The sequence below is a fragment of the Xiphophorus couchianus genome, chromosome 18 (genome assembly GCF_001444195.1).
Source record: "Xiphophorus couchianus chromosome 18, X_couchianus-1.0, whole genome shotgun sequence".
Taxonomy (NCBI): domain Eukaryota; kingdom Metazoa; phylum Chordata; class Actinopteri; order Cyprinodontiformes; family Poeciliidae; genus Xiphophorus; species Xiphophorus couchianus.
Window position 1 is genome coordinate 28,707,350 of NC_040245.1, and position 27,806 is coordinate 28,735,155.

The 27,806-nt window shown below is 40.2% G+C and overlaps 1 protein-coding gene across 5 annotated transcripts in view; it reads left to right on the top strand.

Annotated features, from left to right (window-relative positions):
• The window catches only part of robo1 (roundabout, axon guidance receptor, homolog 1 (Drosophila)), a 321,573-nt gene extending 299,492 nt beyond the window's left edge, over positions 1-22,081 (top strand). For 4 of the 5 annotated variants that reach the window (XM_028045383.1, XM_028045381.1, XM_028045382.1 and 1 more), the window contains 11 exons: positions 2,340-2,382; positions 5,149-5,303; positions 9,457-9,840; positions 10,365-10,481; positions 11,609-11,753; positions 12,989-13,219; positions 14,555-15,051; positions 15,140-15,301; positions 19,639-19,908; positions 19,988-20,175; positions 20,821-22,081. In XM_028045383.1, coding sequence (XP_027901184.1) covers positions 2,340-2,382; positions 5,149-5,303; positions 9,457-9,840; positions 10,365-10,481; positions 11,609-11,753; positions 12,989-13,219; positions 14,555-15,051; positions 15,140-15,301; positions 19,639-19,908; positions 19,988-20,175; positions 20,821-20,835 — 2,207 coding nt within the window. In that variant the 3' untranslated portion in view covers positions 20,836-22,081. The remainder of the gene's footprint in view (positions 1-2,339; positions 2,383-5,148; positions 5,304-9,456; positions 9,841-10,364; positions 10,482-11,608; positions 11,754-12,988; positions 13,220-14,554; positions 15,052-15,139; positions 15,302-19,638; positions 19,909-19,987; positions 20,176-20,820) is intronic. The other variant, XM_028045385.1, reaches the window with a different exon arrangement.
• The last annotated feature ends 5,725 nt before the right edge of the window (positions 22,082-27,806 follow it).

The following is a 27,806-nucleotide window of genomic DNA, read 5'->3' on the forward strand; positions in this document are numbered from 1 at the left end:
ATAGAAAAGAGAGAAGCTTTCCATTCCGTACGAGTTTGTGTTTGTGGTCCGCTCGCAGACTGAAACCCATCGGGAAAAAAACATTCTTTGTCTGTCTGAGGCGTGGCACGGCTGAGAGTAGATGAAAGGACACGGCAGTGAGCTACATGGAGGGGAAAGAGACAATGTGTTTGTTGATCTTGTCTGAGCATACTCTCCTCTCTGTTGCTACCGTTTTATTTGCTACTTTTTTTTCTGCCTCGAGGGTTGCAGTCATGCAGACTCTTATTGCAGCTACACGCTCGTTTTGCGATCTGTTGGAAATCTTTCAGGTCAGACTCATTCCTCACCTGTGTAATAAGGTTTTGTTAGTTTTAGAGAAGCGAGACTGTGTGGGGTATTATGCTGATGTCAATCTACAACCAGACAATTATGCTTCCTACGGACATGAGGGACCCCAGCTATTTTCTGTTTTAATAGCTGAATAGTTGAAAAAGAAGAACAGAGCCAAGACCAGGGCTCATTCTCTTCCTACCCTCCTCTCCTCTCAGGGTACCCATTGTAATTAAAGTTGGAGGTTTATCTCCCTTTCACACACCGGCAGCTCCGAGTTTCTTGAAAGTGTTCGACTTGCAACGTGAGGAGCTTCAAACGAGTTGAACCTGAGCTGGAAAACCAAAGAGCTCTGCGTTTTTGTTCCTCATAAGCCTCTTATGGTGAATCCTCCTGCACCACACGTGTGACTCAGCTGACACCATGCAAACATGCCAGCATTTAAAAAGTAAAGAAATAATTGGGTGCAATAGTATTTGATCTTTTTTTCATTTTGTCATGGTACAGCCACAAACTTTGCACACAATTCTGAGGTTTGTAAGAACTGAAAAGTTTGGCATTTCCTTAGCCCACTGGCAACACTGAATTAATTTTGATGTCACCTTCAGCACCTCTGTATAATTAATGTTCTCTTAATTTGCTGTGTGAAGGTTATAGACGTTTGTTAGGGAACATTAGTGAGCAAATGAAGAACAAAGACAAAGCTAGGAAACTAAAGCAGAATTAGCCTATACAAACCATTTTCCAAAATTTGAAAATTTCACAATGTATCGTTCAGTCCAGGAAACAAAAGAGGATTGTGGCTGTTCACCTGACGTTAACAGGGTGAGACTGAGGGGAGCTATCAGGGTTTTCACCTACTCAAATTAAAGACTCTTAAAGACCATTTTAAATTTGATTAATAATGAAATACAATACTTATATCATAATGAAAATATAAATAGCAGTAAGAATGCTGCTAGAATACAACATTTACCTACTTTAACATGCTGTATTCAGTCATTGCCTGTTGGATGCCCCGTGTCTGAACTGTGGTTGCTCCTCTTCCAAGAAACATAATGTGTTGCTGTTTGGTTCTGGTTCTTCAATCTAGACCTTCAGAATCCACCTCGCCTCATTTGGGTCGGCAACAGAAGTGGATCGGTGGCGAAACCGAACATTGTCTTGCCTATTGTCGATCAATTTGCACTTAAAAAGCACAGGGTGTCTTATCAACATTGTGAGAATGTTGATAACAGAGGTAGCGAAGAGTATCATGGTAACTCTGGAGGAGCTGCAGATATCCAAAGCTCAGATGTAGGAATCTCACACATCAGTCATCCACTAATTGCACTCAACACATTGCTTTGGCTTTATGAATGAATATTAAGAATAATGTGGTTGCCACAAGAAAGTCATAGAACTCCCAGTTCAATATATAGTAGGAAACATGGGAATGTAAAGGCCTTGGTTAGTAGAGATGATAGTTGAAGTAATTGGCAGAATCCTCTGTTTGATTTTGCTAGCAGGAATTCAGAGTTGATGGAAAGACGGATGGAGTTAAATACACTGCAGTTCTCGCTGAAAGTCTGTGAAAAGCTGCAAAAGACTTCAACCTGTAGTGAAGGTTCACCTTCAACAGGACGACGACACTTATAATCCAGCAAGAGCAAAACATCCAAATAATTATGTGGGATTAAACATACTTATTGACAAAGTCAGTCTAATCTGACTTTGTAATGAGCAAAACAAACGAGTCTCTGGCTTGGCTCAGTTGGTGGAAACTTGCAGCTGTAATTGCAGTGGAAGGTTTTATTTTTTTAAATTAAAATGCATCCCACATTTTGTTTCTTTTAAAAACTAAATTCAGAAAATAAGAAAATTACAACTTATTTTCCTTCCACTTTACAATTATAATGCTGGGGCATTTCTTTAAACCTCAATAATGTCCTTTGGTTGTGTAAAGAAATTGTAAAATCTTGGTATTTTACTTTTAGGCAGTCACATCTCTGTGAAAGTCTACTGAAAATGATTGTCTCTCTTTTCAGTGGCATATCAGAGGGGTGGGGAAGGCGTCAGCAGTGCTGGAAGGTAAGAAACGTTTGCTTAAATTCTATTTTTAATAAATAAAATGGGGGTATGACTGAGTAGAAGAGAATGTTTGGGCAGCGGTACTTTTCCTTCACAAACACTAGGGGGAGAGCTGAGCCTTTTCTAAAGTAGCACATGGCAGGAGGTGGAAGTAGGTGCGCAAAGTGTGTTGTGTTACTACAGGAACAAAGAGCTGTGCAGCCTGCCAGGAGCCCATCCCCATCACACACACACTGAAGAGCCACATCCAACCACAAGGCTGTGCCCCAGCATCACCATAGAACCTTAATGGAGATGCAAAGCTCACCTTCCCATACAGTGAAGTGGTGCATTGTGCATAAATAAGTGAGACCTTTCAGAACCAGAACCACCAAAACTCATTTGTGTATCCACTAGATGGCCTCTGGCATGACGCCCATATAGCTGGTAAATGGAAAACAGACACACACACACACACACACACACAACAACAAAAAAATGCATTCAATTATTACCCGCTTTCTGCTCAGAGTACAGAATGTACTTAATGCCATGCCATAAATGTGTGTGTGTTGTTCATGTGTTAATGAATAGTTAGCTTGAAGCCATCAACAGTAAATCCATATTCATTACATTACCCAGTTGTATGATTGAATCCTGGACGCAGTGAGGCTGTGTCAGCTCTGCATGAAAACAATGGTCGTTCGATATCAACACAGAACCACTGGGGTGATGGAGGAGCCATTGTGAGATTGTATTTGGCTGTACAAGACAAATGTGTTCATTACCCAAAATGAATCCAAGAAATGAGTCATTTAGGACAGAGTGAGGAAATGCAATTCGATGCTAATTCAGTGCTGAAGTATTCAGACTGGGAATCTTTCTGCACAGATTTGAATACCAAAGCAATACATGGCCCAGCTAAAGTAGACCGACTTGTTCTGGATGCTAGATTGAGTCATTTAATCAGTAATAGAATATGACATGTTCTCTTTCTAGACTCAACATTTGGCCAAAGGTCAGGTTGTACACTACAGTCCTGTTAAGTGCCCTTGTCAATTTTGAATAATAATTTTATTTCTGAACTTTTATTGAAATAGTGAAATGAATGTTATAAAAAATTTGGTACATGGTTGCTTAAAAAAAATCAAAATTCTGATTACTAGAAAAAAAAATTTATTCACCTTACCATAAATTGTATGTAAAGGCCTAAGACATACTAATTGTTGAGCATACAGTCATTCCAAATGATTGTTGCAGAAACAAAAAATGAAAGATGCTAGCTGTATCGTAGCATATTACAGATTAGTTGAGGGAAAATACGGATTTAAAAAAAACCCCACCAAGTTCATTCAAGACTTTAGAGGAGATCCACCAGGAGTAGAGTCAGTGCTTCTATGTCTTTGTGTCATGATCATAATATAATATCTAAACATTAAAATAATTTATTTTAAACTCGGTTTAGTTATAAATGGTAAAAATATACAAATGCTAACATAGTAATAGCAGATTTAGCCTGTCCTGAATCCCTAAACTTTACTTCAAAGTGATATTAACGCTGCCACTTTTATAAACCTACTTTCTACTTCATACTCTTAGATACAGCATTAAGCTAAACAGTTAGCTCAGTTTCTGAATACCTAGTGGTGTTAAGAACTCTTAAAGAAGTTCGACGTTTATTATTTGAAGTGGGTGAAGACAGTTTACCTACTATTTCCTCTCCTCCTCCACTTATTTTATTTCAAACGAGAAACGCACAGAAACAAAATAAAACAGATGTTATATATAGACATAAATACAATTTCTAAAAGGATTATAGAATATATAGATCATATCAAAATTAAAGTAGTCTTTTAAGGGCAGATATATGTTGAATTTAAGTTAGCGATTAGCTCCTGCCAACTATCTTAGCATGAGCTTATAGTGGATATTTAACTACTTTAATGTTAGTGGAAATAATTAGTGCTTTTGAGTTAGCAAAACTAAATGTTTAGTTCATGGTGCTGCAGAATACCTTGCTGAAAACCTGTCAAGTCTTCAGTCTTTTCCATATCTTACCATGTCTTGGCCATATCATAATATTTCTGAGATAAAATATCCTCCTATGAATTCGTCTTATGTAATATTCTAATTTACTGAATAGCTTCATTTTAGGTTTTCATTAGCTTTAAGCTGGAATATCCCATTAGTGAGCAAAAACTACTTTCCACTGACTTCCTAATTGTCTGAGACGGATATTATATAAAACGTTTGATAGAAGGTAAATAAACGGGAACAAAGATACAGAAGAAAGAGTTAGTGATTTTATGAGTCTGTTCAGCTAAACAAAACCTCAAATGAAAGAGACATTGTGACACCATGGAATCTATTCAGAGTGTACTTGTGGTTCACTGACTGCTCAGGATGTGCCTTTCGCAACATGGGGAGTGAATTTTATCTGGCTGTCTAATCCAAGAGGATTGCTAATGCTCACGGAGGCTCAGAGAAAGTGATGTCAGCTCTAGGCAAGTCGAGCACACACAATCTATTTAGCTGGGCTTATGTTTTTTTTGTTGCCCCCCAGCCTGAAATGTGCTCCCTTTGCGTACGTTTGCCCAAAAGGCAAAAACTACCAAAGCCAGATTTTTATTTATTTTTTTTTTTTAAGTTTTCCTCTTCTCAGCTGGATAAATAAACTCCTCCATAATCTTCTGTTTCTGCGGGTGCTTCCCGTTCACTCGGATGAATGTCGCTGCGCTGTTGGCCAAGCCTGTCTCTATTGTTAAACATTTGGGTTTTCTTTTATAGGCCCGGTTTGCTAAACATGGGCGACTCAGCCACTCAGCCCTGGCTGGCCGACACGTGGCCCAACTCCTGCTCCAACCACAACGACTGCAGCATCAACTGCTGCACGGCAGGCAATGGCAACAGCGACAGCAACCTGGCCACGTACAGCCGACCAGGTAACGCCGACCAAAAGTAAACAGTTGATTCTCGGAGGCGGCGGTGAAGCGTCTTGACAAAATAGTTACGGAGATAAGATATGCGGGAGCTGGGGGAATCCGCAGTGTTAAAAAAAAGAGAAAAAAAAAAGAAAGGAAGGGGGGAGTACAATCTGATATCTGGGTTAGCTCTCTGGAGAGCCGGTGTGTGCATCTCTGCCTTCTGCAGGTCTCTGCAAAAAATAAGAACAGGAGAGCGTGTGCTTTGTGTGTTTGATTTATCTGAGGTTAGGGTAGAGCTGTTTTAGGCAGGAAATAAAAGGAGTACACCGAGCAAAGCTTATAGCTCTACTCTGTTGCTAATCAAATTGCTCTGCTGATTTCCATACAGTTGTTATAGCCAGTAATGTAATTTCCTCTAAGTGCTCAGTTGTTTAAGAAATGTGCAGCAGGCGAAGGAGGTCAGGGCTGGCCTGCAGACGGCGTCCAGAAGCAAAGGGGTAGAGGGAAAGATGCAGGGAGGAAGACGAGGAGGAAGAGGGTCTGAGGAAAGAGAGGGATAGGATTAGACTGAGTCCCAATTTCTAGAGTTACCCATTCCCCTAGGTACCCGGCACCTTCATTTAGGCCGTCATTTGAAATATTCCTTTGAGAAATGAGACTGTTATCAATCCTTTTGTAAAGCCTCTAAAGCAGGAGTGTCAACTGCTGTCCTGCAGTTTTTAGATGTGCCCCAGATACAAAACACTGGAATGAAATGGCTTAATTACTTCCTTCTTGTGGAGATCAGTTCTCCGAGCCTTGCTAATGACCTGATTATTCTATTCAGGTGTGGTGCAGCAGAGGCACATCTAAAAGTTGCAGGGCAGTGGCCCTCCAGGACAAAAATGTATTCCCAAACAGACCCTGGAAATAGTTCCAGAAGATTAGTAAATAAGTGTTTTTGGTCTACTGTTCTAGTGCAAATATCTTATCACTCTTGAAATAAGACAAAACCAAATTATAAGTATCTTTTTAACCAGATATAGGCGCTTGTTTTAGGACAGTAATTCTTGAAATATTGATGAAAAAGTACTAGTGTCACAAGATCGGAGATGGTACGTCATTAGAAATATCTTCACTGAGAAAATATTTGCATTTGTGTATTCTTGCAAGTACAACTTTCCAAATGTTTGCTTGAAAGGTTTCTCGTTTTGAAATCCTAAAACAAGCATGACCCTTCTTCACCTTTCTGGTGAAAGGTCTTAAGTAGATGTTTATTTTGCTGTAAGTCCGATGTATTCAGCTTCGAAAGTTGAAGCTAATAGCTTGTCGAAGAGGGATGAAAACCAAAGTGGACTTCTACCAGCACTGTTAGCTGCCTTGTTGATAAAAATGTGCTATACAAATAAATTACTTTAGAAAAAAAATCTCAAATCTGAAGGTGTAACAGCAGTTTAGGCAAATTCATTTTCTATGAACCTTTAAAATGCCTTCATGGAGGGTTTATTTACACAGAATACATTATGTGTTCTTCAGAAAACGCTTGGAGGTGGTGCAGCACTTAAACAACTATGTTTTTTTGTTTGCTTTTTGTAATGCTTTACATTTATTTACAGTCAAACTCAAGAAATTTGAATATATGCATTAATGTGTCTCGTTAAATTATAGATATTGAACATGAATAGTTTTTTGTTGGTCTAATGTAATATTATTTTAAATGTCATGTTTTCATTAGCTTCATGAATAAGAGAACTACATGTGTTAAAACAGTTTTAGTCTAAATCTATTTAATGTGTTTCACACAGAGTTACTGAAACATTTCTATTCTAAGTTATTGAATGGTCTACTCCATAAAAACTTTACATTTTCTCTTTTCAAGATGTTTTGTGGAGCTCATCTCCAGCCTATATTTTTTGTGAACGTATCCATTGACTTTCCCATAAATAACCAGTAGAAACGTCACAAAGGCTTAATGTTTTATAAAATACCTTCATAGAAAACCGTTTTGGTCCCAAGCCTGTTTTCAGAGCTTGCTAAAAGCGAATGAGATCAAGCGCTCGTTTTAAAACTAATTAAGGATAATTTTGTTCCGATTGCTTTACAAGGCTGCTTGGAGAACAGCGACCTACAGAATAATGCAGCCAAGAACTTAAGCCTGGATGACAGGGCTTAATGTTAATAGTTTTCCGCCACGACCAGCAACCCTGTCACTGGAAACTTGGACTGCAATAAAATGTTTTATGTTCTAAATTATGCTCGATGGGGTCTCCGGCTTTAATAGTGCCACATAATTCCTGTCCAGCTGTTCGACCCAATATACATCCAGCCGCTCAATCGCTTCTCCCGACTTCCAACCTCTCCCTGTGAGGATTAATAATTCATTCCGCAGACTTCATAGTCAACTTCAGCTTTTCTTGGTGCTAATCACCCTTCCGAGGTTGAACGGAGCACGCGATGTTTAACAGGGAATAACAGGCAAAAACAGGCAGCCCTCACTCGCTCACATGACGCCCCGCTGTACGATACTAAGGAGCTCACCAGACGCAAAGCTTTGTGTGTGTGCCAAAACTAAACTCCGCACATTAAGAGGATCACTGACTGGGTGACAGAGCAAAGAAATCAGAGTTAATGTCCCTTTATCTGAGCCATAGGGCTGCTTTCGCACGTCAGCCCTTTGAAGTGTAGATGTGCAGCTCAAATGCGCGGCGCGAGCCACATGTACCTATACGGTCGTCTCTGGTTTTTTACCGCGGGGGCTGGCTCTCAGATCTGCTGGAGGATTTGAATATTTTATGAGCCGGAGAAAATTGGATCTGTCAGTGAAGCTGTGCTTTTACGGCGCGCTTCGTTCCGTGTCTTTGATACAGACATGTCTGTCTGTCCTTCTCCATGAGTGAAGACGCTGCCGCCACCGTCAGATGGGGGAGAACAGAGATGACGCCCACACTGAGTCATTAGTAAGGTTAAGCAAAAAAATAAAACGCTGATACCTGTATACCTAACGACAGGTAGATATGAGTAAAAATCACAGCTTGATCAAATATTTATTCAGGCTAATAAATTAATTTAAAAAGTGAAACTGTACATTCATCATTACACATAGAATGATGTATTACAACTATTTAATGATTCTGACTTGCAGCCATCGAAAACAAGGAAAAATAAAAATTCATTTTTAACACATTAAGTAGGCAAGGGCCAGAATGAAATTATGATGGTATGATAACCTTAGGTATTAATATTACAGTTTTGATGCATAATTACAGCTCCAAAATTAGTTATTTTGAAATGTTGGTTAGTTATTTTAAAATAGCAATGCTCCCCTAGATGTGCGATCGTGTTAGATGTGTTGTCTGTTTCTTCTTACTCTAAGCTGTTGCCATCCTTTTTTTAAACTTTAATATAGGATCTGAAGTTCTGAGGACTTACCTCCTTCTCCACCAGGTGACTCTGAAACCATCCATGCACTGAACAGATGCTTAGATCAAATCAATGCATGGAAAGGTCATAACTTTCTCCAGCTGAAGAAAAACAAAATTGAAGCTATTATCTTTGGATCTAAAGATCTAGCATTGGCATGTAGCTTCAGTTATTAAGCTACATTACGTTACAATTAGAAACTGGAGATCAGGTCCCAAACTTTAACCCTACGCAGGTTAAGGTTCACTACGTATGGTGTAGTGAACCTTAACCTGCAGAGACGCATAAAGACAGATACAAAGTCTGACTTCTATCACCTGAAGAACATTTCTAGGATTAAAAGACTAACATCCCAGCCATAGCTAGAGAAACTCATCCATGTGTTTATCTTTAGTTCCATTGTCTTTACAGGCCACAGATGTTTATAGTTCACTCTGAATGTCCACAACCAGAAGCAATTAGTTCCTTTAAATCAAGGCTAAAAATCTTTGTCAGTGGAATACTGATTAATATAGTCGATGTATATTTGATGATTATTCTAGGTGATTTTGATTATGGCATTTGACAAATGTAATGTCTGTTGCTTGTTTCATAATTGGTTGCTGTATTGTTTTTATCGTGTAAAGCACTTTGAACTGCCTTGTTGCTGAAATGTGCTGTACTAATGAACTGGACTTGACCCAAATCTATAAATCTTTCAGCTTTACATTTGATCAGAATCTACTCAGTAGTACAGCAAAGACTGACTTACTGCCCTCCTCATGTTCCCCAGCCGACTGTATCGCCAATTATAACAGCCAGATGGATAACAAGCAGACCAACCTCATGGTGCCGGAGTCCGGCGTCTACGGAGATGTAGACCTGTCTAACAAGATCAACGAAATGAAGACCTTCAACAGCCCGAACCTCAAAGATGGCCGCTTTGTTGGCCTGGGGGGCCAGCCGACGCCTTACGCCACCACACAGCTCATCCAGTCCGCCATCATGGGCAACAACATGAACTCGGACAGAGGGACCGGAGGGAGCGGAGGCGGACTCGGGGGTGGAGGGGAAGTAAATGAGAAACACTGCTGGAAGCCTCCGTCCATCCAGCAGAAGCAGGAAATGGGCTCCCAGCTTCAGTACAACATCTTGGAGCAAAACAAGCTGAATAAGGGTGAGTGTGTGGCTGCAGGGGGGCAGCCGAGGCTGCAGAAGTCATCTCCGAGCCATGATCTTCCTCCACTTGACTTTCCCTACTGTTGTTTCGGCCCCTGGCTGTTTCAGCCCTGCTGTGGAAGACTTCATGCTCATCAACCCTTTGGCTTTCTCTCAGTCCTTCTCAGTGAACACAGGCATCATCACTCCTTCCGTCTGCTTTTTTTCTATACCATTCATGTGCCGCTCCATCTTCCTTCCTGCATTTCTTTTCTTTTCTAAATTGGGGCGTTGTCAAGCACTGTCCTGGATTTGGTATTGCGAAGAGGGCAGATCTTTGACTCAAGCTATTATCACGTTTTTGTACCTCTCTGATAGAATGATACCCGTGGTGTTTTGTTGCATGTGTTCACATTTTAATAATTTGCTGCATGCCTCTTGCCATGTGTAGCTGTTTGTACAACGCTTCATCTGCGCTTAAATTTTCTTTTCAAAGTAGCAAAAGAGTTCTGAACAAGCTACAAACTGCTTTCTCGCCGACAGACCGGTACAGAGGAGGCGACAGTCCAATGCCCGCCACCATCCCCTACAACCAGACCCATGACACACACACCGGAGGTTCCTACAACAGCTCGGACCGAGGCAGCAGTAGCACCTCTGGTAAGAAGCTTGGAGCTTATAAGACAGTCTTCGTCTTATCTTCGTCCACTCCATTTTTGTTTACATTTTATAAAGAAGAAAGTTCTGTTCAGTGTCTTCTTTAGAGGTTTTCATGTCGTTTCCTTGCAGTGCCACCACAGGCGAGAAGTTGAACAGGTTGCTCAAAGCTTTGGTTGGTTTGACACAGTGCGGTGTGAAAGTGTGCAACTTTGGTCCCCAATAGAACAGAGTCCAACAGGCTATCAGATGTGAAAACACTCTTAGATTGTGAGGAAAATCCAGATATCAGCAAGACAAGTTTCTGATTTAAAAATATTGCTGAGACTGACATAAAGTTACAGCACACTAATAGGTCCTGGTTTAATTGATACAATAGCTAGTCAGGGGCTATTATATCAATTATATAAAAGTGCCTCGATTGAGATACCTCTACTTTTAGGAGTCAATATTTTCTAGTTTACTTTTCCAGTTTCTTATAAAACATTTAACAAAGGCAGCAGCTCCTTGGCCTGTAGGCTTTTTCTATTTTGTAGGCACAACTGTTACCCAAGGATGTTTGAAGGAAAGTATGAAGGGACATTTTAATTTTGTTTTTCTGAATCCCGTTTTGTATTCATACTTAGCATCTGCTTATTTTGTCCTAATTCTGTTAAATGGCTTTACTTTCCATTGTGGGGCAGCCTAATTGCATCAAGTTCTCAATGTTTGTCTGTGGACAAGGACAAATGATTACACATTGCAGACGGCATGCAACACTGCCACCTTAATGCCATGTATCCATTCTGATATTACCTTTGAAGTTCAAACCATTAAGAAGAGATCCTTACTGCTCCTTGCACATCACAGCTCATTGGTTCACCATTTTAATAGCTTGTCTTTAATTGGAACCGTTTCTGCAGTTTTGTTCACACCTTTTCTCCGAACGGCGGCTTAAACATCCTCTATTGCCAGCATTTTACTCATCATTTCTAAAATTAAAACAATTTCTCTCTGTCAACATTTACATTTTGAATACTGTAAATTTATGTTTTTGTTCAGAATTTATGTTTTCCTATTTCAGAGTTTTGAGTTTGTACATGGGAAATGTTTGTTGTGACTGACAGGGCATCCTTTTCTTTCCTGAGCAGGGAGTCAGGGTCACAAGAAGGGAGTACGGACCCCCAAACTACCCAAACAAAGCACAATGAACTGGGCTGACCTTCTCCCGCCTCCCCCGGCAAACCCAGCCCCAATGCGGAACACAGAGGAGTACTCACTCTCCATGGAGGAAAGGTAAAAACACGACAAACACTGTTCTTTTTTTAAAGAGAAACAGAAATTAGAGATTTGTGGCAGGTTTGTGACATCTGTTTTAGGCAAAACTTGTTCTGATTTCTTATGTTTAGGAAAGTTTACACTGTCCTGTGATGGATGGCTCTTGCTCACACCCTATTTAGTCCTTTATAAAACCAGGCAGAAGTGTAAAATTAAATGGAGGAAGAGCAAAATGGCTACCCTTTATAGACCAAGTCAAACAAGGCTTAAAATATCCTTAAAACATAGACGTTTCCATGGTAATGTCTTAGATTCCCTGTGAACTTGCAACAAAAACGTCTCCTGAAATCAATTTGTTGGTTGTTTACTTATTCCATTAAACACTATCAGCTCCTTCATTACATAGTAATGCATTTTTCACCATCATAAACTTCTACATTTAAAGAATAGCAATCATTGACATAATTGAGGTCGTCAGTTTGGCGTATATTTACCTCTTCTTGTTAGATAGGGGTTCACAATAACATTGCCCCAATTTCCTTAATTTAAGGTGATCTGTGAATATTTACATCTTATCTACCTCAGCAAAGGTCTGAAAATTAGTCACTGTCCCTTTTTGCTCTGTCATGAGAAAGCCAATATAGTGACTATATTTTGCAAATTTTCAGACAAAGAAAACCTAAAAAGGTTTTTGCCAAAATCATAATCAGCAGGTCAAGCTCTTCAAAGATTGATGATCGGCCAGAAAACTGCAATCAGTGCACACCTAATATTAGGTTAAGTATAGAATATGAACATGAGTTAGTTATTCTTTAGTTTTTTAAGGTCGGTCTTAAAATGCTAAGTCTGTAAACATTTGACTGAAATTTGCACCATTTGTATGCCCCAATTTTTACATGTAAAAATTGAAATGAGCTAAATTTGAGGGGGGGGGGGTTTCTTAACAACTTCTGCACTAAAAATATTGTAAACACAACTTGATAGATCTCCACTGTGATGCATTTACTAAACAGAAAAGATTAGATTTTTGAGTTTCTGAATCTAGTAACTAGAATACTACTCCTTACTTTTCAACTCTTTGTTTAGCATGGTTCTTTCATTCATCACAAGTATTTGCCCCAGGAGTTTTTTTTCTCTGACTTCTATCAAGATGGCATGAATATTTAGTGCTTATTTTAGCTGCTGTGTATAAATAAAGCATGTTTCCATTGACTGATGTGCAGCCAACAAGCCTTGTTTATGCCTTGTTGCAGCTGTGATCCTGACATGCAGTGCCCCATGCCTCCATCTCACATGTACCTGCAGCCTGATGAGCTGGAGGAGGAGGAGGAGATGGAGCGGGGTCCGACTCCTCCCGTACGCGGGGCGGCCTCCTCCCCTGCTGCTGTGTCCTACAGCCACCAGTCCACGGCCACGCTGACCCCCTCCCCCCAGGAGGAGATGCAGCCCATGCTCCAGAACGAGCCGGACAGCCACGAACGAAGGCATGCCCGCAAAACAAGCATGACACAAGTGTCTAAAAAAAGAAAAACAGAGACTGTGTGCTGCTGTTCAGAAAACATTATTTTAAAGATCCATCCTGTATATTTAAAATTCATAGTTGTTTGTCATGATTTACTCCATTAACTGCAGATTTTGTATATTACATTGCAATGTCAGCCATTTTTCAAAAGCACATTTTGGCCTTTGGGATGATTTCTTACCTTCAGGAAAGTTGTTTGTTTCAATTCATTTCCAAACTAAGAGGAAAAAAGTGTTGCTTTAAATAAATTCAGTTTATTATATGTCAGATACAGATTATTGATGAGCAACAATGAAGTTGTAAGCAGCAACACTATTATTATGAGGAACATTACGACTGTAGAAACCTTTGAAAGATAATCTAGCATCTGTACTGTAATCAGACCATCTAGTCTCTAGATTTTGTACAGTTCAGGATCATTTTGGCAACTAAGATTTATCTTCAGTAACTATAATCATAATTTAAAGCATTTTCTACAGGTTCTACGTGTGAAACTGGATTTTATTACGTCAAAACATAATTCTCATTTGAAACGGTCAGGTGATTAGCACAGTTAGAGTGATTAGTACCAAACTATTTTTTAAGAAAGACAAGAATTAGCAACTTTGCAAATTAGTAGCCTAATATTTTATAACAAACATCAACATTAGCATCACAATTAGCAGAGTTAGCATTGTTAACTGCATCTTAAAACAGAGATGAACAACAATTAGGTTTAGTAACTGTACTACTTGCTTACAACTGAATTAAAATTTTTAATCATTTTTCACATTTTGTTTTAGCAATAAGCGCGGGTAGCTTGAGTAAGTGTTTTCAAACCAAGTCAAAATGATAGCAGAGCTCACATTTGAAATGTTTTAGCTAAACGGTGCCTGTTAGCACCGATAGCAGTTATTATGCAAGGATGTGCTGAGGGTGTTAACTCATTCTTAAAAAGTCACGTATCTCAAATTAAAGCTTTAAAATGTCTTAAGTACATTAAACAAAATGTAATTGGTCCTCAAATCACAAATGTTGAATTTTGTTTAACATGACATATGACATGACAGAGCTATTTAATCTCATACATTCTTGTGTAACTTATGTAAAGTTTATCTCCTCTCAGGACTTTTCTGTTAGGCAAAAGTTCAGTTGCATGCAGATATTTTCATCGTGTTCTGGGAGTCGAGGCTGTAACTAGCTGCTAACCCACCCTTGCTAGCTAACTAGGTTTTTGCATATATCATGGTTAATGGGTACAAATAGATCATTAAAAGTTTTAAATTTGACTCAAAATGTATCTTTCCACTTACCGAAGACGCCATGGTGTGAGCCCTCCACCGCCTCCGAGGCCCCTCTCCCCCTCACACACATACGGCTACATCAGCAGTCCCCTGGCATTGGACACTGACGGTCTGGATGACGAGGACATACTGGAGGAAGAGGAGGACGACGGGGATGAAACGGACGCGGAAGTGGCCAAGATGCACTACCACCACACCCACCCCCACACGCACTCTCACCACCCCCAGATGCACGCGCGGAGGTTGCTACTACGAGGCCTCGAACAAACGCCCGCGTCCAGCATGGGCGACCTGGAGAGCTCAGTGACGGGCTCCATGATCAACGGATGGGGGTCCGCCTCCGAGGAAGATAATGTCTCCTCGGGGAGGTCGAGCGCGGTCAGTTCATCGGACGGCTCCTTCTTCACAGATGCGGACTTTGCTCAGGCGGTTGCCGCCGCAGCAGAGTATTCAGGACTCAGGGTGGCAAAGTACCCCAATCCCCAAGGCCAGGAAGTGGGAGGAGCTTCAGGTAAACTCAGCTAATTCTACTGGAGCAGGAGTTATTCTGAGAAACTTGATGTATGCCTAAAACGCCTTGGTCTGTTTTGTCTTCTCAGCACGAAAATACCAAATAAACCAGCCAGGTCACCGCCCTGGCAGCCCAGTGTCCACAGATAGTAATATGAGTATGGCAGCTATTCACAGAAGGCCTCCGAAAAAGCAAAAACAGCATCCTGCAGGACATCCAGGCAGCCAGCGGCGCGAGGCCTTTAATGAAGGTATTGAACTTTATTTAATCATTTGATTAATCATGATCAATGGTTTCAGCCTGTCCACAAATCTGACACAATAGTCTTACATCAAGAAGTCTGGCTTTTAGTTAAAAAAGACAACTGATATCGAGCTGGACAAGAAATTAACATTATATATCACAATCGATTTCAGTAGATAATACTTCCAATAGTATTATCAACAGGAACAATCTGTTGAATAACTTGCACAGCAGCAGTTTCAGGTTTTGCCACCATCTCTCATAACTGCTTAAATGTAAACAGTAATGGTGTGGAGAGGAATCTGGATAAAACAGGAAATATTTTAGATATTTTTTTAAAAAACCTAATCTATAATATTTCTATGGACAAATATGAAATGCTTATATTGCGATATGTTTTTCAGTAGCTAAGATCAATTTGGTTCAGTGGCTTTCTTTTGATTCTCTGAACAACATCAAAGAGGAAGAAAGCTGTTTACTATGAATAGTGTCTGTAAATTACTGCGTGGGTGTGTGTGTGTGTGTGTGTGTGTGTGTGGAGCCAGAGTGTAAATCATCTTCTCCTCTGTGTTCATGCACACGCGTCCATCCTGTCCTCTGGGAGTTGTGTCCAGTTCAGCAGCTTTAGCACTGGGATACTCCTCTCCCCTGGCCTCTACAAATGGCTCTGCAGCGCCACCTTTAGCTTTGAGCAGGTTAAACACCAGAACACCAACAACAACCTTGTTAGCTCAAAGAGCTACCGGCTGTTTCCGCCGTCGGTTCTAAATGCTCGGACCTTCCCACCGAAAAAATACTTTTAGATCATTTCTTCCTGCTTTGATCTTATGGAAGGGTCTTTTTTTAAGATGCATCTGTATGCTGGTGTTAACACACACACCCACACACACCCACACCCCTGCACTTCCTCTGGTGTGCACAGTGTGTGCAGCCCCAGAGCTGGCTCTCCTCTTAGTGTCAGGTGTCCTTGAGTGTTGGAAGCACTTGACAGGGAGATTTAATATCCAACTCACTGGGAGCCAGACCAACTATACCACCACCACCACCACCACCATCCTTATATCCCAACATGTCCTCTGCCCCTCCCTCACGCTGATCTCTCCATCCTCTCCCCTGTCTTTGTTTGAGCAGGGGAGGGGAGCAGACTGACAGCTCTGCAGTTCTGTGTATCAGTCCTTTTGCTGATTGCATTTGATCTGAATGGATTGTTTTTCATTTGGAGGTTATTGCCATCCCCCCGCCCCCCACCATCATAGGCTGTCTCTGGTCTGGAATCCTGCTGCTGAGGTGATAGGTGAGGAAAGGTGGTTATAAGCATTTAGAGGGGAAAAAAGAGCCAATGTTCTCAGATATCTGATCTAAAGTACATCCTCATGTGTCACGAGTCTCAGTAAATTAGAATCTCGTCAAAAACTGAAACTGATACTTTCTGTAAATTTTGATAATTACTGTTTCCAAGGAGTATAGAAGGAAAACATGTTGTGCTTGAAGGGCAACACGACAGCCTGGTTGTCTGTATGTTGCAGATAATTTGAGAGTCTTCATTAATCAGTCGCATTTTAATCGAAAAGTATACATTTACAAATTAAGCAACATTTTCAAATCGGAAACTTGTTTTGGTGCTAAATGAATGAATAAATAGATATATGAGCTCAAGCAACACAGATATTTATTGTTTTTATGTTTATTTTAGATTTATTGTTTTAGGTTGCTGAACCATCAGATTGGTGCAAAGTGCTGCTCTACCTGTTCAGCCTTTCTTTAGAAATGTGGACTGTGGAGGCTGACATTAGTGCTGGGGTTAGCTTCTCTGCTTCTGCTACATGAGTAGCTTAGACGTGCATAGCTCACTGATAGGCTAACTCCGTTTTAGCTATTAGCTATAATGAAGCAATTGAAACTGATCACAATAATCTTTTCCAGCGTTCCATCGGATCGGTTTTTGAAGCAAAGATGAACTCCCAGTGGGCCGAGAGAAGAGGCTTTGTTGTCCATCACTTGTGTGTTAGATTTACGGGCGTACCAGCAACATGTGAATACAAATTGGTAAAAAGAAAAAAAAGAAGTGATTAATTTTTAACCTGTTCTATCTATATAATGAAATGAAAGTCACACACTTGTAAAAATATGATATATTCTATACATATATATTTGGATTTTTTTAAGGAATGCCAATGAATTTGGAGAAGGAAGACAAAGCCTTCCTTCAGACCCGGTCACTTCCCTCATGTTTGCACAGTAGATAGAAATACCCACATTATTCCCTCTTCCCTCCAAGATTCATCATGTGTTTGACTCCAATGCCTTTCTCTGGCCGCTCTCCTGTCTCTTCTGATCCATCTCAGCCTCGCCTGCTTAATTAACCAGCAGTCTCATAGATTCATCCTCCATGGCGAGCTCACAGAGACACTTCTCAGACCTGAGCGCTGTCCTCCCCGATCATAAATCTACCAGACACACGGCTCCACCCTGGTAGTGAGCTATAGCTCACCGACAGTGGCATTGATCGGACTCTGAGGCCGAACTCTGGAGGCATGGTAGATATAAAAAAAAAAAAATGTAACTGCAGACTCACCTGTTTGTATTCAGAGGGAGTATGTTGGAGCACACAATAACTGCAAAAGTCTACTGAAACTGTCAGTGTCTGCAAACGAGATCAAAGGAAAAAAAATCATCAACTGCCCCCTTTTGGAGAGAACAGTTAGTGGTACTCTATATTTTCTATTGATGTCCCCAGTAATGCACTAACAGAAAAAGTCAACCTGATGATTTGTTGATAAAAATTAATAAGACATTCAGTCATCAGAAAGATGATGTCCTGCTAAAAGGGGTTTTACCTTCTTAGCAGGACAAAGTACTTCTCTGCCAGACATAACGTAGCATGCTAGCATGCTAAATTGTGTTATGGAAGTCTGACTCATAACACAATAAATAAAAGTTCTTTTCCGGCTTTACAATCCCAGCACTTTGCTTTGAACGCTGTACAATTTGATGACGACTGTTTCAGTTTCTATCTTCACAGCTGCCATGCGCAGAGCCGATCAAATCCAGTAGCATGACCTTTTAGGTCTTCTAGGCTAAGCAGAGACCTGCCTAACATTAGTATGTCAAAACTATTCAACTACATGCTTTCTATCATGCTGTGATATTATTTCCCATGTCAGACTCCCTCCCACTGCTGTTTGGGTTATGGGTTCTAACACTGCACAGGTGGTAGCTTAGCAGTAGTAACCTGGTTATTGGGTTGAAGTTACAAACAAAAAAAAGCAAACATAAATCCCTGCTAGTACTCAAATATGTTATTGATGACTGGTATGACATTGTCTTGTATAGTTCATCACTTTGGCATCAATGCTAATTGTTAGGACAATGTCAGGTTTTCGGTAACACTTTATTTGACGGGTTGTGAATAAGACTGTGATGACGCCGTCATAAACATGACATAAAACCTGTCATGAACATGAGTAAGTCTTCATGAATATTTATGACTGTTGTCATAAAGTGTCATTCGGTAAATCATGACACTTTTAATACCAAGTTGACATCATTCAAAATGTCTTTGTTATGACAACTTGACATTAACCAAGAAATCATGATCTGACATAAATTTGTTATAAAAGTATTACTGACTAAACTTTAAAAATTATGTAGCATTAAACTTTAAAGCTAGAGTTTAATGACAGGTGTTATGTCATGTTTATGACAGTCTTATTCACAACCCATCAAATAAAGCGTTACCAGGTTTTCCACTGAAGTTATAGATCCGACACATGGGATCAAGTAGGAATCAAAGCTTGTTTTTTTTTTTCTTTCTTTTGGGGCATAAAGTCGTTTCCACAATCTGAGGGACCAAGAGAAATGCTTATTAACACATTAATCCTGTGTAAAAAACCCCGATGGTGATGAGAAGATGAAATGCCATTGATTTAAGGCTGGTGAGGCTTTTCTCTGGCATGTTTCTCAGATGGCCGTGTGATGTGTGAGAGGCCAGGCTCGCCTGCCCAGCAGCTCTTGTATGAATAATGGCTCAAGGACAGCTAGCATTGATTCATTGACATGGGAAGTCGAGCAACCACTGACCATCAAGCTCTCCCCCTCAAACCTCCTCCCCTGCCTCTCGCTCAAATCTCATAACTCTGCTCCTTGAATGTCATCTGGTGTGTTTATCGTCCGCTCTGAAGACTTTTCGGTCAGCATGTGTACACACACCGCAGCTGTGTTTACGCGTCACCCCGCAGGTGTGAGTGACGGATAAATACTCAGAGAACTTTCAAGGGTGTACAGTTAAAAAAAGCAAAACCTTTTTTATTGTGCGGTTGATCACTTCCTGTGTTTATCCACCAGACCTCCCTCCTCCACCCATTCCTCCTCCAGCGGTGCTCAAGTCTCCCACACATCCCTCTAAGGCGGCTCTGGAGGGCCGGGGAGTGATTTCCCCCAAAGCGGGCGAGGGCCGGGACAAGCGGGGAGGGGGCTACCGGCCTCAGGAAGGCTTGGACCCCAGAACCAGCTCATCTGAACGGAAAGACGCTCAGGACAGACAGAAGGCTGCTCACGGAGGGAAGGGGAGCAAACCCGAGAGCAGCACTGCCAACAAGGCGCGGCAGAAAACAGGTACTGCCACGCTTACGCCGCTGTCGGTTACATTTCTGTTCCGAATGAAAAGTCACACAACTCTGCTCTCTCTCTAAAGAGGATGTTCTGCCCTACTGCCGACCACAGTTCCCAACGGTCAACAGCCCCAGAGACCCAAGCTCCTCCAGCTCCATGTCCTCCAGGGGTTCGGGGGGCCGGCGGCGAGGGGAAGGAGCACGTAGGAACCCTGGAGACCTGGTCGTCAACAACTCTGTAGCCTTTCACCAAGCAGAGGAGGAGCTAGAGGTACAAGCTAACGACAGCCGTCAAATCTAACTGGACTCCAGTTGGACTCCAGTCATGCTTATGTCACAAATGGTATTGAGCTTTAGGCTCAAAGCTGGTAAACCAGAACATAAAAATCAGTTTCAACAGCTTGACTTTAGTTTCAACTTACTGAACCATTACATTATACTAACCACTGCTGTCTTGGCCCATTTGATACTCATGTCTGCTTTCCCCTGCTCCATCACAAGACCACAAATGTGACAGTGTTGACATACTGAGCCAGGTGCTGTTTCAAATATTAGAGTAGGAGTGTTTGCCAGAAATGTCAACCCAGAAATGTCCCTTTTGGTAAAGGGAAAAAAGTCCCACTTCCTCCAGGGTATGTTATTGGTTTTGTTCATCTGTTCTGGTAGCACAAAACCTCCTTGGCTCACACTGCAGCTCAAATCTGACTTCTGTCCATATGTGACGTTTTTCACGAACACACAAATATTACACTTGATATTACACTCCTCTTCCGAGGAGATGCTGGTTACGATGCTGGCACATATCATCAGAAGAAGTTGACTTAGTATTATCTTTTCTATAGCAGCACCATGTTTTTAACTGTACTAGTTTATGTATTCTCTAGAAAACCAACATGTATCGTTTCTTCTCTCCCAGATGCTAGAAAGTTGAAGACATCGAGATGAAAAAGGAGGAACTGTTCAGATTTTTCCCGGAGGAGTTGAGCACCATTTTTTTCTCTTACAATTTTAAATATCTCAGTATTTCACCATCATGTTGGCTGCCATTATACTGTATAACATCATATGTGTTTCTTTACATTGGGAAAAACAGACCAATGCTATTTTTCCACCCTCTAACTTATCATTTCTTTGCCCATTTTTTTTAAAATAAGAAAGTGTGAAGGCTGATTCATTAAGAAAAACAACAAAGTAACAAAACAACAGTATATTTATGTTGAATTCCAATGCAATATGCAGTGAAATTCTGCTTCAGACATTGACATGACTCAACCTGCCTTGACGAGAGCTTGGGAACGCCCACCCAATGAGATGTTGCTGAAAGAAAAGCGGCCGCGAACAGGAAGGGGAGTAAACTGTCTGTAAATATTCGTGTCTGTGTAATGTCTTGTTTTGCCCATCGTGGTACCTCGAAATGGTCTTCCTCGTTTTGTTTAGAAGATCTAATTTCATTACGTCGGTAAATACAATTATTTTATCATTTCCATCCATGTTTGTAAATTGCTATATTGTTTACCTGCCTCTCCTGCCCCCCATAAAAAAAAAAAAGTGCCACTTTGGGATTATGTTTGTTCGTCTTTTTGTAATGCACTGTTATGTTCTGTGTTCTCATCTATGTTTTTTTGTTTTACTTTGGTTTTAAAAGCACAATCACTAAACTTTATTTTAAACCATTCTATCTATTAACATTTTTCGTCTTACTTGGAGGAAAAGAAGTGCGACAGAAAGAGTCTAGTTAATCCTGATGATGATGTTGGTAAAGTTTGCCGTTTACGAAGGCTTTGCTTGAAACGAGACTCCGTCCCCCCCACGCCAAGATTGTCTCCCTCTCCAGTTCTGATGCTAGCTCAAGTGATAAAGACAGTTAATGTGAGTCATAGCTGCAATGTAAATATCCTCTTTTCACAAAGACCATAAGTTCAGCTATTGCACATGAATCAAAAAAACGGTTGTGTTGCCTACAAATGCACTTAAATGAATGTCAAATACAGGAAAACGTGTCACTTTGGGAACCTGGAGAGGCTTTGATTGGGCAAAAAGAGTCTTTTCTTCATGCGAAGGGGTCGATTTGAACCCCGTTTCAAGAAGATGGGGTGCCGTTTATTCATAGGACATCTGCAAACATTTGTTTCGTAAAGTAAAAAAACAAAAAACTGAATAAAAACTTCAAACTAAAATGATATTTGTCATTTGTTCATTTCTAATTCATTGTTTTGCTCTGTAGATGCCACAGAGACACATCAAGTTTATCTGATTGGTGAAGAACAACTTACACAATCAGAAAATGAATATGAATGCTTTGATCTGTAGTAACACCTGACGGATCATTTTGACACTGGAGACCAAATTTGCTTCTGTTTTTTTACATTTTCAGCTGGTTTGGTTCACTTTAGCCCCGTGTTAAACAAACTAGACCCTTTGAGCAAAATGTTAAACCCCTTGCCTGTGGGGGCGCTGCACCAAGAACCACTGAATGAAATGACACAAAACCCTCTGAAGAAGACACTGAGTGCAACTTCCTTCACAAATACGTAGCAGTTGTAGGATTTCTCTTGTCTTTGATAAAAGAGCAGGAGTCATTTCTAGCTAGTGCTAAACACACACATTTGTTTTGGTTGTATTTACCAAAACAAATGCGTTTTGGTAAAGTAGCAACAGTCGACTTCCTGCTGCTGAAATGGTCGCCAGTCTGCTTGACATTCACATATGCACTGGAGCAGCACCAGAGTTCACTTCAACCAAACCAGACCTAAGTTTTTAGGTAGACCAGAGTACGACTGCACATTCAGACCTCTTCTCTTTATGGATACTACACAGCTTTAGTTTTAATTAAGTCTCCTGTCAATAACAGACATCATAAGGGCCGTATTCACTCCTTCTTGGTGTTAGTGTTTTCATCAACACTGAATTAAATTCCTTGAAAGAAAAGTTCCTCTATGCACATTAAACTTACTGATGCACAGTTTCTCGTCTTGCATTCACACCTCGTCAAATGAGCCGGACTTTCTAGGCAAACAAACAAAGCAGACTAAACGGGTCCGGTGTGAACGCACCCTTCCTGTCTTTCTGTTCAGATATTGAGGAGTAACTAGACAAGACAAAGACTTTCAAACATAAAGGTTCTGTGTGTGATGCTCTAACAATGCAACAAAGCTTAGTTTTGACTTGTAAGATAAACTCACAAAGGATGATACACACTGGCCACCACAAAATGAACACTCTGTACTTCAGGAACATTGTCAAGGTGACAATCATCAATATCCCTGCCACACTGGCTAAACAGCCATTTCTTTTCTCATTGTAGCTATTCAAATGCATCACCTAATGCCAGTTCCATTAGTGCTCCCCATTACTCACAATGTCAGCATGTCATGTCACTTAGTAAAGGCATTTGGAGAACAAGAAGCAGGCTAAAAACCAACAGTAAAAGGGATTATGTGTAATTTGACAGGCCTAGTTTGCTGCCAATTAAATGTGAGGAAGCTTCAATGAGGTTACATAAGCAAGCCAATGAAGAAATGGTTGTATTTGTCAATGATTTGACAAAAACTATACACAAAATTCTGAGTCACAGTCGCCTGATTGGTTGCTAAACTACATTTGTTCCAGTTTATTACATGTAACCTGCATAATGCTTGTTCTCTCAGAGGCAATGAACTGGCTTATGGGAGCCTTTAAGTCTATCTGACTTATTCAAACATCAGTGATGAAAAAAGAACCAATACTTCCCCTTCACTCCCTCCTGAGTCTCAGCATTGGAGAGGAAGTCCTGTTTTTACAAGCTAATGAATATTGCTAACCCCCTTCAGCGATCTGTGGTGTCAGGAGATGTTCATGAAAAGCTATGGGACTCAGCGTCTAACTGGGTTGTCATGAGAATTTCTTGGAAGGGTTTTCCGAGGAGATGCAACAGCTAGCAGGTTCCCTGAAATGCTTCACATTAAAACCACAAACGATAGTGTCTGTTGTTGAGGTTGTAAATGACTAAACACCACAAGGTAGAGAGACATTTTGAAAGTTTTATGAAGGAAAAATCTAAAATGTGTCAAATGTATTCAACTCCTTTAACCTGATACGATAATTAGGGGACTTCAAAGTTGCCTCATTACTGAATTGAGTAAACCTGTGTGTGATGTCATCTCATAGCCGATTTTAAGGACTTGGTGGTTTCCAAGACAACATTAATGACCAAACGGCATCATAAAGACAGCAGCTATGTTAAGTTAAAGTGGAATTATAAGCAGAGCCAGGCTTATACTTAAAAATACTCCAAAGTAAAATATTTGATGAAAAGACTAACGTGTTGTAGACTGACAAAATTTTAAATTGTAGAAATTCTCATATTCCCATTTGAAATTAAAAATAAAATGTAAGACCAAATAAATTTACAAAAATTAGGACACAAAACCCAAATTTCTCTCTCATAAATAAATCAATATTTACACTAGGTAAATATTGCACTTTGAACTGTTCCCATGGAAATGGGAACAGTTCAAACTATCCATAGGGAATACTACTCTTACAAGCAGCTAGATGTAGCTTGTGATTTCTTTTACTTCTCATTATAAATTAATACATTAAGCTTCAAACATCTACAAACCTGAAAATCTACCATGACATAAACTAACAATACAGACTTTTAACCAGAGAAGCAGCAAAGACTGTAGAGACCCACCTCTCAACCTTTACTGAGTATTATTCAAATCTGGTATTTTTATAGTCCTGAAGAAAGAACACCATGAAAAAAAAAATGTTAAGATGTCATTTTATCTCAAGAGGTGGTGGTTGTGTAAATAAATGAAACCATTCCATCAGTTCTTAAAAATGTCACATCAGATGAAATCAAATCTGGTAAAAACCATAAACATTTAAAAATATGGTAACTCCAACTTTAGGTGGACAGTAACGTTTCATCCTAATTTGGAACAAATTCAGAGAACTCTTAATATTTACTGATTGCTCCAAATGCAGCCAGCTTTTCCTTTCTCTGAGCAGCTCTCAGACGTCCCTCCCCCTGCCTTCGTTCCCTCAGGTTGTCTCTAATAAGCACCTTTCCAACCAGGAACAAATTTGGAACGGGGAATCGTTCCCTTATGCCTCAATCCATCATTTTAATGAGTGGAGGTGTGTCCTGGGCCCTCAATGAGATGCAGGTGATTAAAGATATTAAGCGGATACAGAGTCAGCCCGGCTGCATAATGGTATGTATATTCACAATGAGGTCAGACTGTCTGTTCTGGTCGTCACAGTTACTCTACCTGTGAGTTCAATGCCTGCAGATGCAGCCTGTGTCTGAGTGCAGCTACAATGAACCCGTCTTTGTTTTCATACTGTAGTCAACTATGATATGACAGAGTTGTTTAATAGTTATAATCTTTTAAAAGTAAAGCTGTGTAAAACCACAATTAATATTGACTAATATGCAACGCTTATATTGTGATGTTTTTTTTTAATTAGATTGTTCCAGCTACTCTAAAGAACATGAAAAAGGGAATATATGTCACAAAAAAAAGCACCTTTAGCAGAAAATTACTTTTACAACTACATTTGATTATGTATCAAAACACAAACTGCACACTGCATTTTTATATCTATAATCAATTATTCCATGGAAATATAAACTATTTTTTTTCTGTTTCTGTCTCCTGCCCAGGATGATGTTGTTTTTAGTCGTTTTTGTCTTGGGGAACATATGATCCGAGTCAGTGACGTTTCTGCTCTGCTATGACACTACAAAAATGGCTGACCTGTTTAGAGACAAGGAGGTGTTAATGTTAACACAGCTCAACCAACCACCTTACAGCATGCGTCCACTTTAGAGCAAGAATTACAGTTTATTGGTGAACAGAGATGATAGTCAGTAGTAATATTACTATATAGTATATATACTATACTATATATTCCTATATATTCGTAGAAATGAATAAGTAAAAAAAAATCTTCAATGACAATCAAAATTTACAAGAGTGTAAACTAAAACAATTCCTTAAGAGCAATTCTTAAGGTTTTTGCTTGTGTGAAATTTTTCACCAAATAATTATGTATTTTCAAACAAAAGATTGACAAATTTCCCAAATTGAGGAAAAGCCCCAATTACTCTGCACAGCCACATGCAAATCACATGTAAGTCACATTAACCTCTCCTCCTCTCTCAGCTCCCTCCCTCTTCATTCCTGCAGTGTTTCACTTTTCTTTTCTTTTTCTCTCTCCTTCCCATCAATGATTGAAACTACTGTTGCTTTCAACTCGGTCCCAGCAGCTGAAAACTAATTTCTTTTGTGCACATTCAGGCTGCCTCTCGTTTCTGATCGTCAAACTGCTTCATTAACCTCCTTCCCAGGCTCGGAGGTAATTAAGTGAACAGCTGTGCGCTGTCTGACAACTCATCTTAGTGTCGCAACCCTCTGCGGGAACGCCAAGCGAGGAAGCCGTCTTCACAGGTGCGCGGTGTTTAGGCGGCTCACCGGCGCCTCTCCACCGCCGTTTACTCTACAGCTGCAGGTCAAACGCCACCTCTTCAGATAATCAGTCAAAACTCGCCCAGGATCGGCAGGAAGCTCCTCGTCGTCGCGGTTTCACGTCGCCGCAAAAAGTTGCTTCTAATCGGTTTCAAATGCTTTAAGCTCGTTTCGTCTTGTGGAAACGGAGCGCTCATGTAAAAGGAGAAGCATCGGGCAACCTGATGAGGACGCATGGAAGGCAGCCAAATTGTTTTTATTAACCCAAGAAGTAATTTGGATGATTTGTACATCCATTTGTCACTTAGCCAGTCATTCTAACCACCCTTATTTAGTGCCGGTGGGGTTGTACAATTAACCCAGCGGAGTACAGTTTCCTCATTCCATCCCTCCAATTCAGCCTTTTTTTTTTTTTTTACCTGCCATGTCTGCTCTGCATCTGTAAGATGATCACATCTAAGGTTTATTAAAGCCCATAAATCACAGCCTTTCTTGCAGAGCGCTTCTGATAATGGTGTGGTGTTGTAAACCAGAGATCAGCTGGATTAGTCACATAAGCAGCAGAATTGATCAACTTAAAGATTCAATAAAACTGCTATGAACAGTAGACTAATGGCTACAGCCCTGTTTCTGTAAAAACAACAACATACTCTTTACATAACCAAAGCCTGTGAAAAACCAAACTGAAATACGGCTGCACAGTGTACACAAATTGCCCATATGTACACCTTTATACAATCTTAACTCTTTGGTGCAGAAAGTGGTTGAAAAAAAGATCTAACAACTGTGTGTTTGTGTGGAGATGGGATTTCACATGAAAACTGACCTTTACTAACAATCCAGACTAGCAACACGGAGAAGACAAAACCAAAACCGTCAGGTGGCCATTTAAGTCAAAATTGTCCAAATACCACAAGTACTTCTGCATTTCTTTCTTTGCTCCTTTCGTAAAATTTTTAAAAACCTTCTCCAAGGTTAGAGAGGAGAAGTGGCCTGTTAGTGGTGCTTTTTTATCCTAAAGAAAAAGATATAAAAACTGCAGACATCTCATAAATGAGATATTAACATACTATGCAAAAATCTGACATTGTATTAAAAAGACCTTGTACACACGTAGCCGGGTGTATATACAAACATTTCCATCACAATGCTGAAAGAAACATAACATCATACATACAGAATTGGTTTTAGAAAAGTTTTCATCCACATAAAGTCGCAAAAATCCATCCCTGAGGTTTGCTTTAACCATGCCAAACCCATAGGGGGCACTGTAGCGCAAAGATAAAAACCCAGGTCAGCTAATCAGACTGCTTCAAAACAACCACAGCTTCGTGTTAGGAATTAAACATGAATCCAGTGTATTAATATAAGTATCAGGATAAATCAGCACGAGACGATATGGATCAAGAATCGATATGTGGATACATATCGATTTTACTAGTCG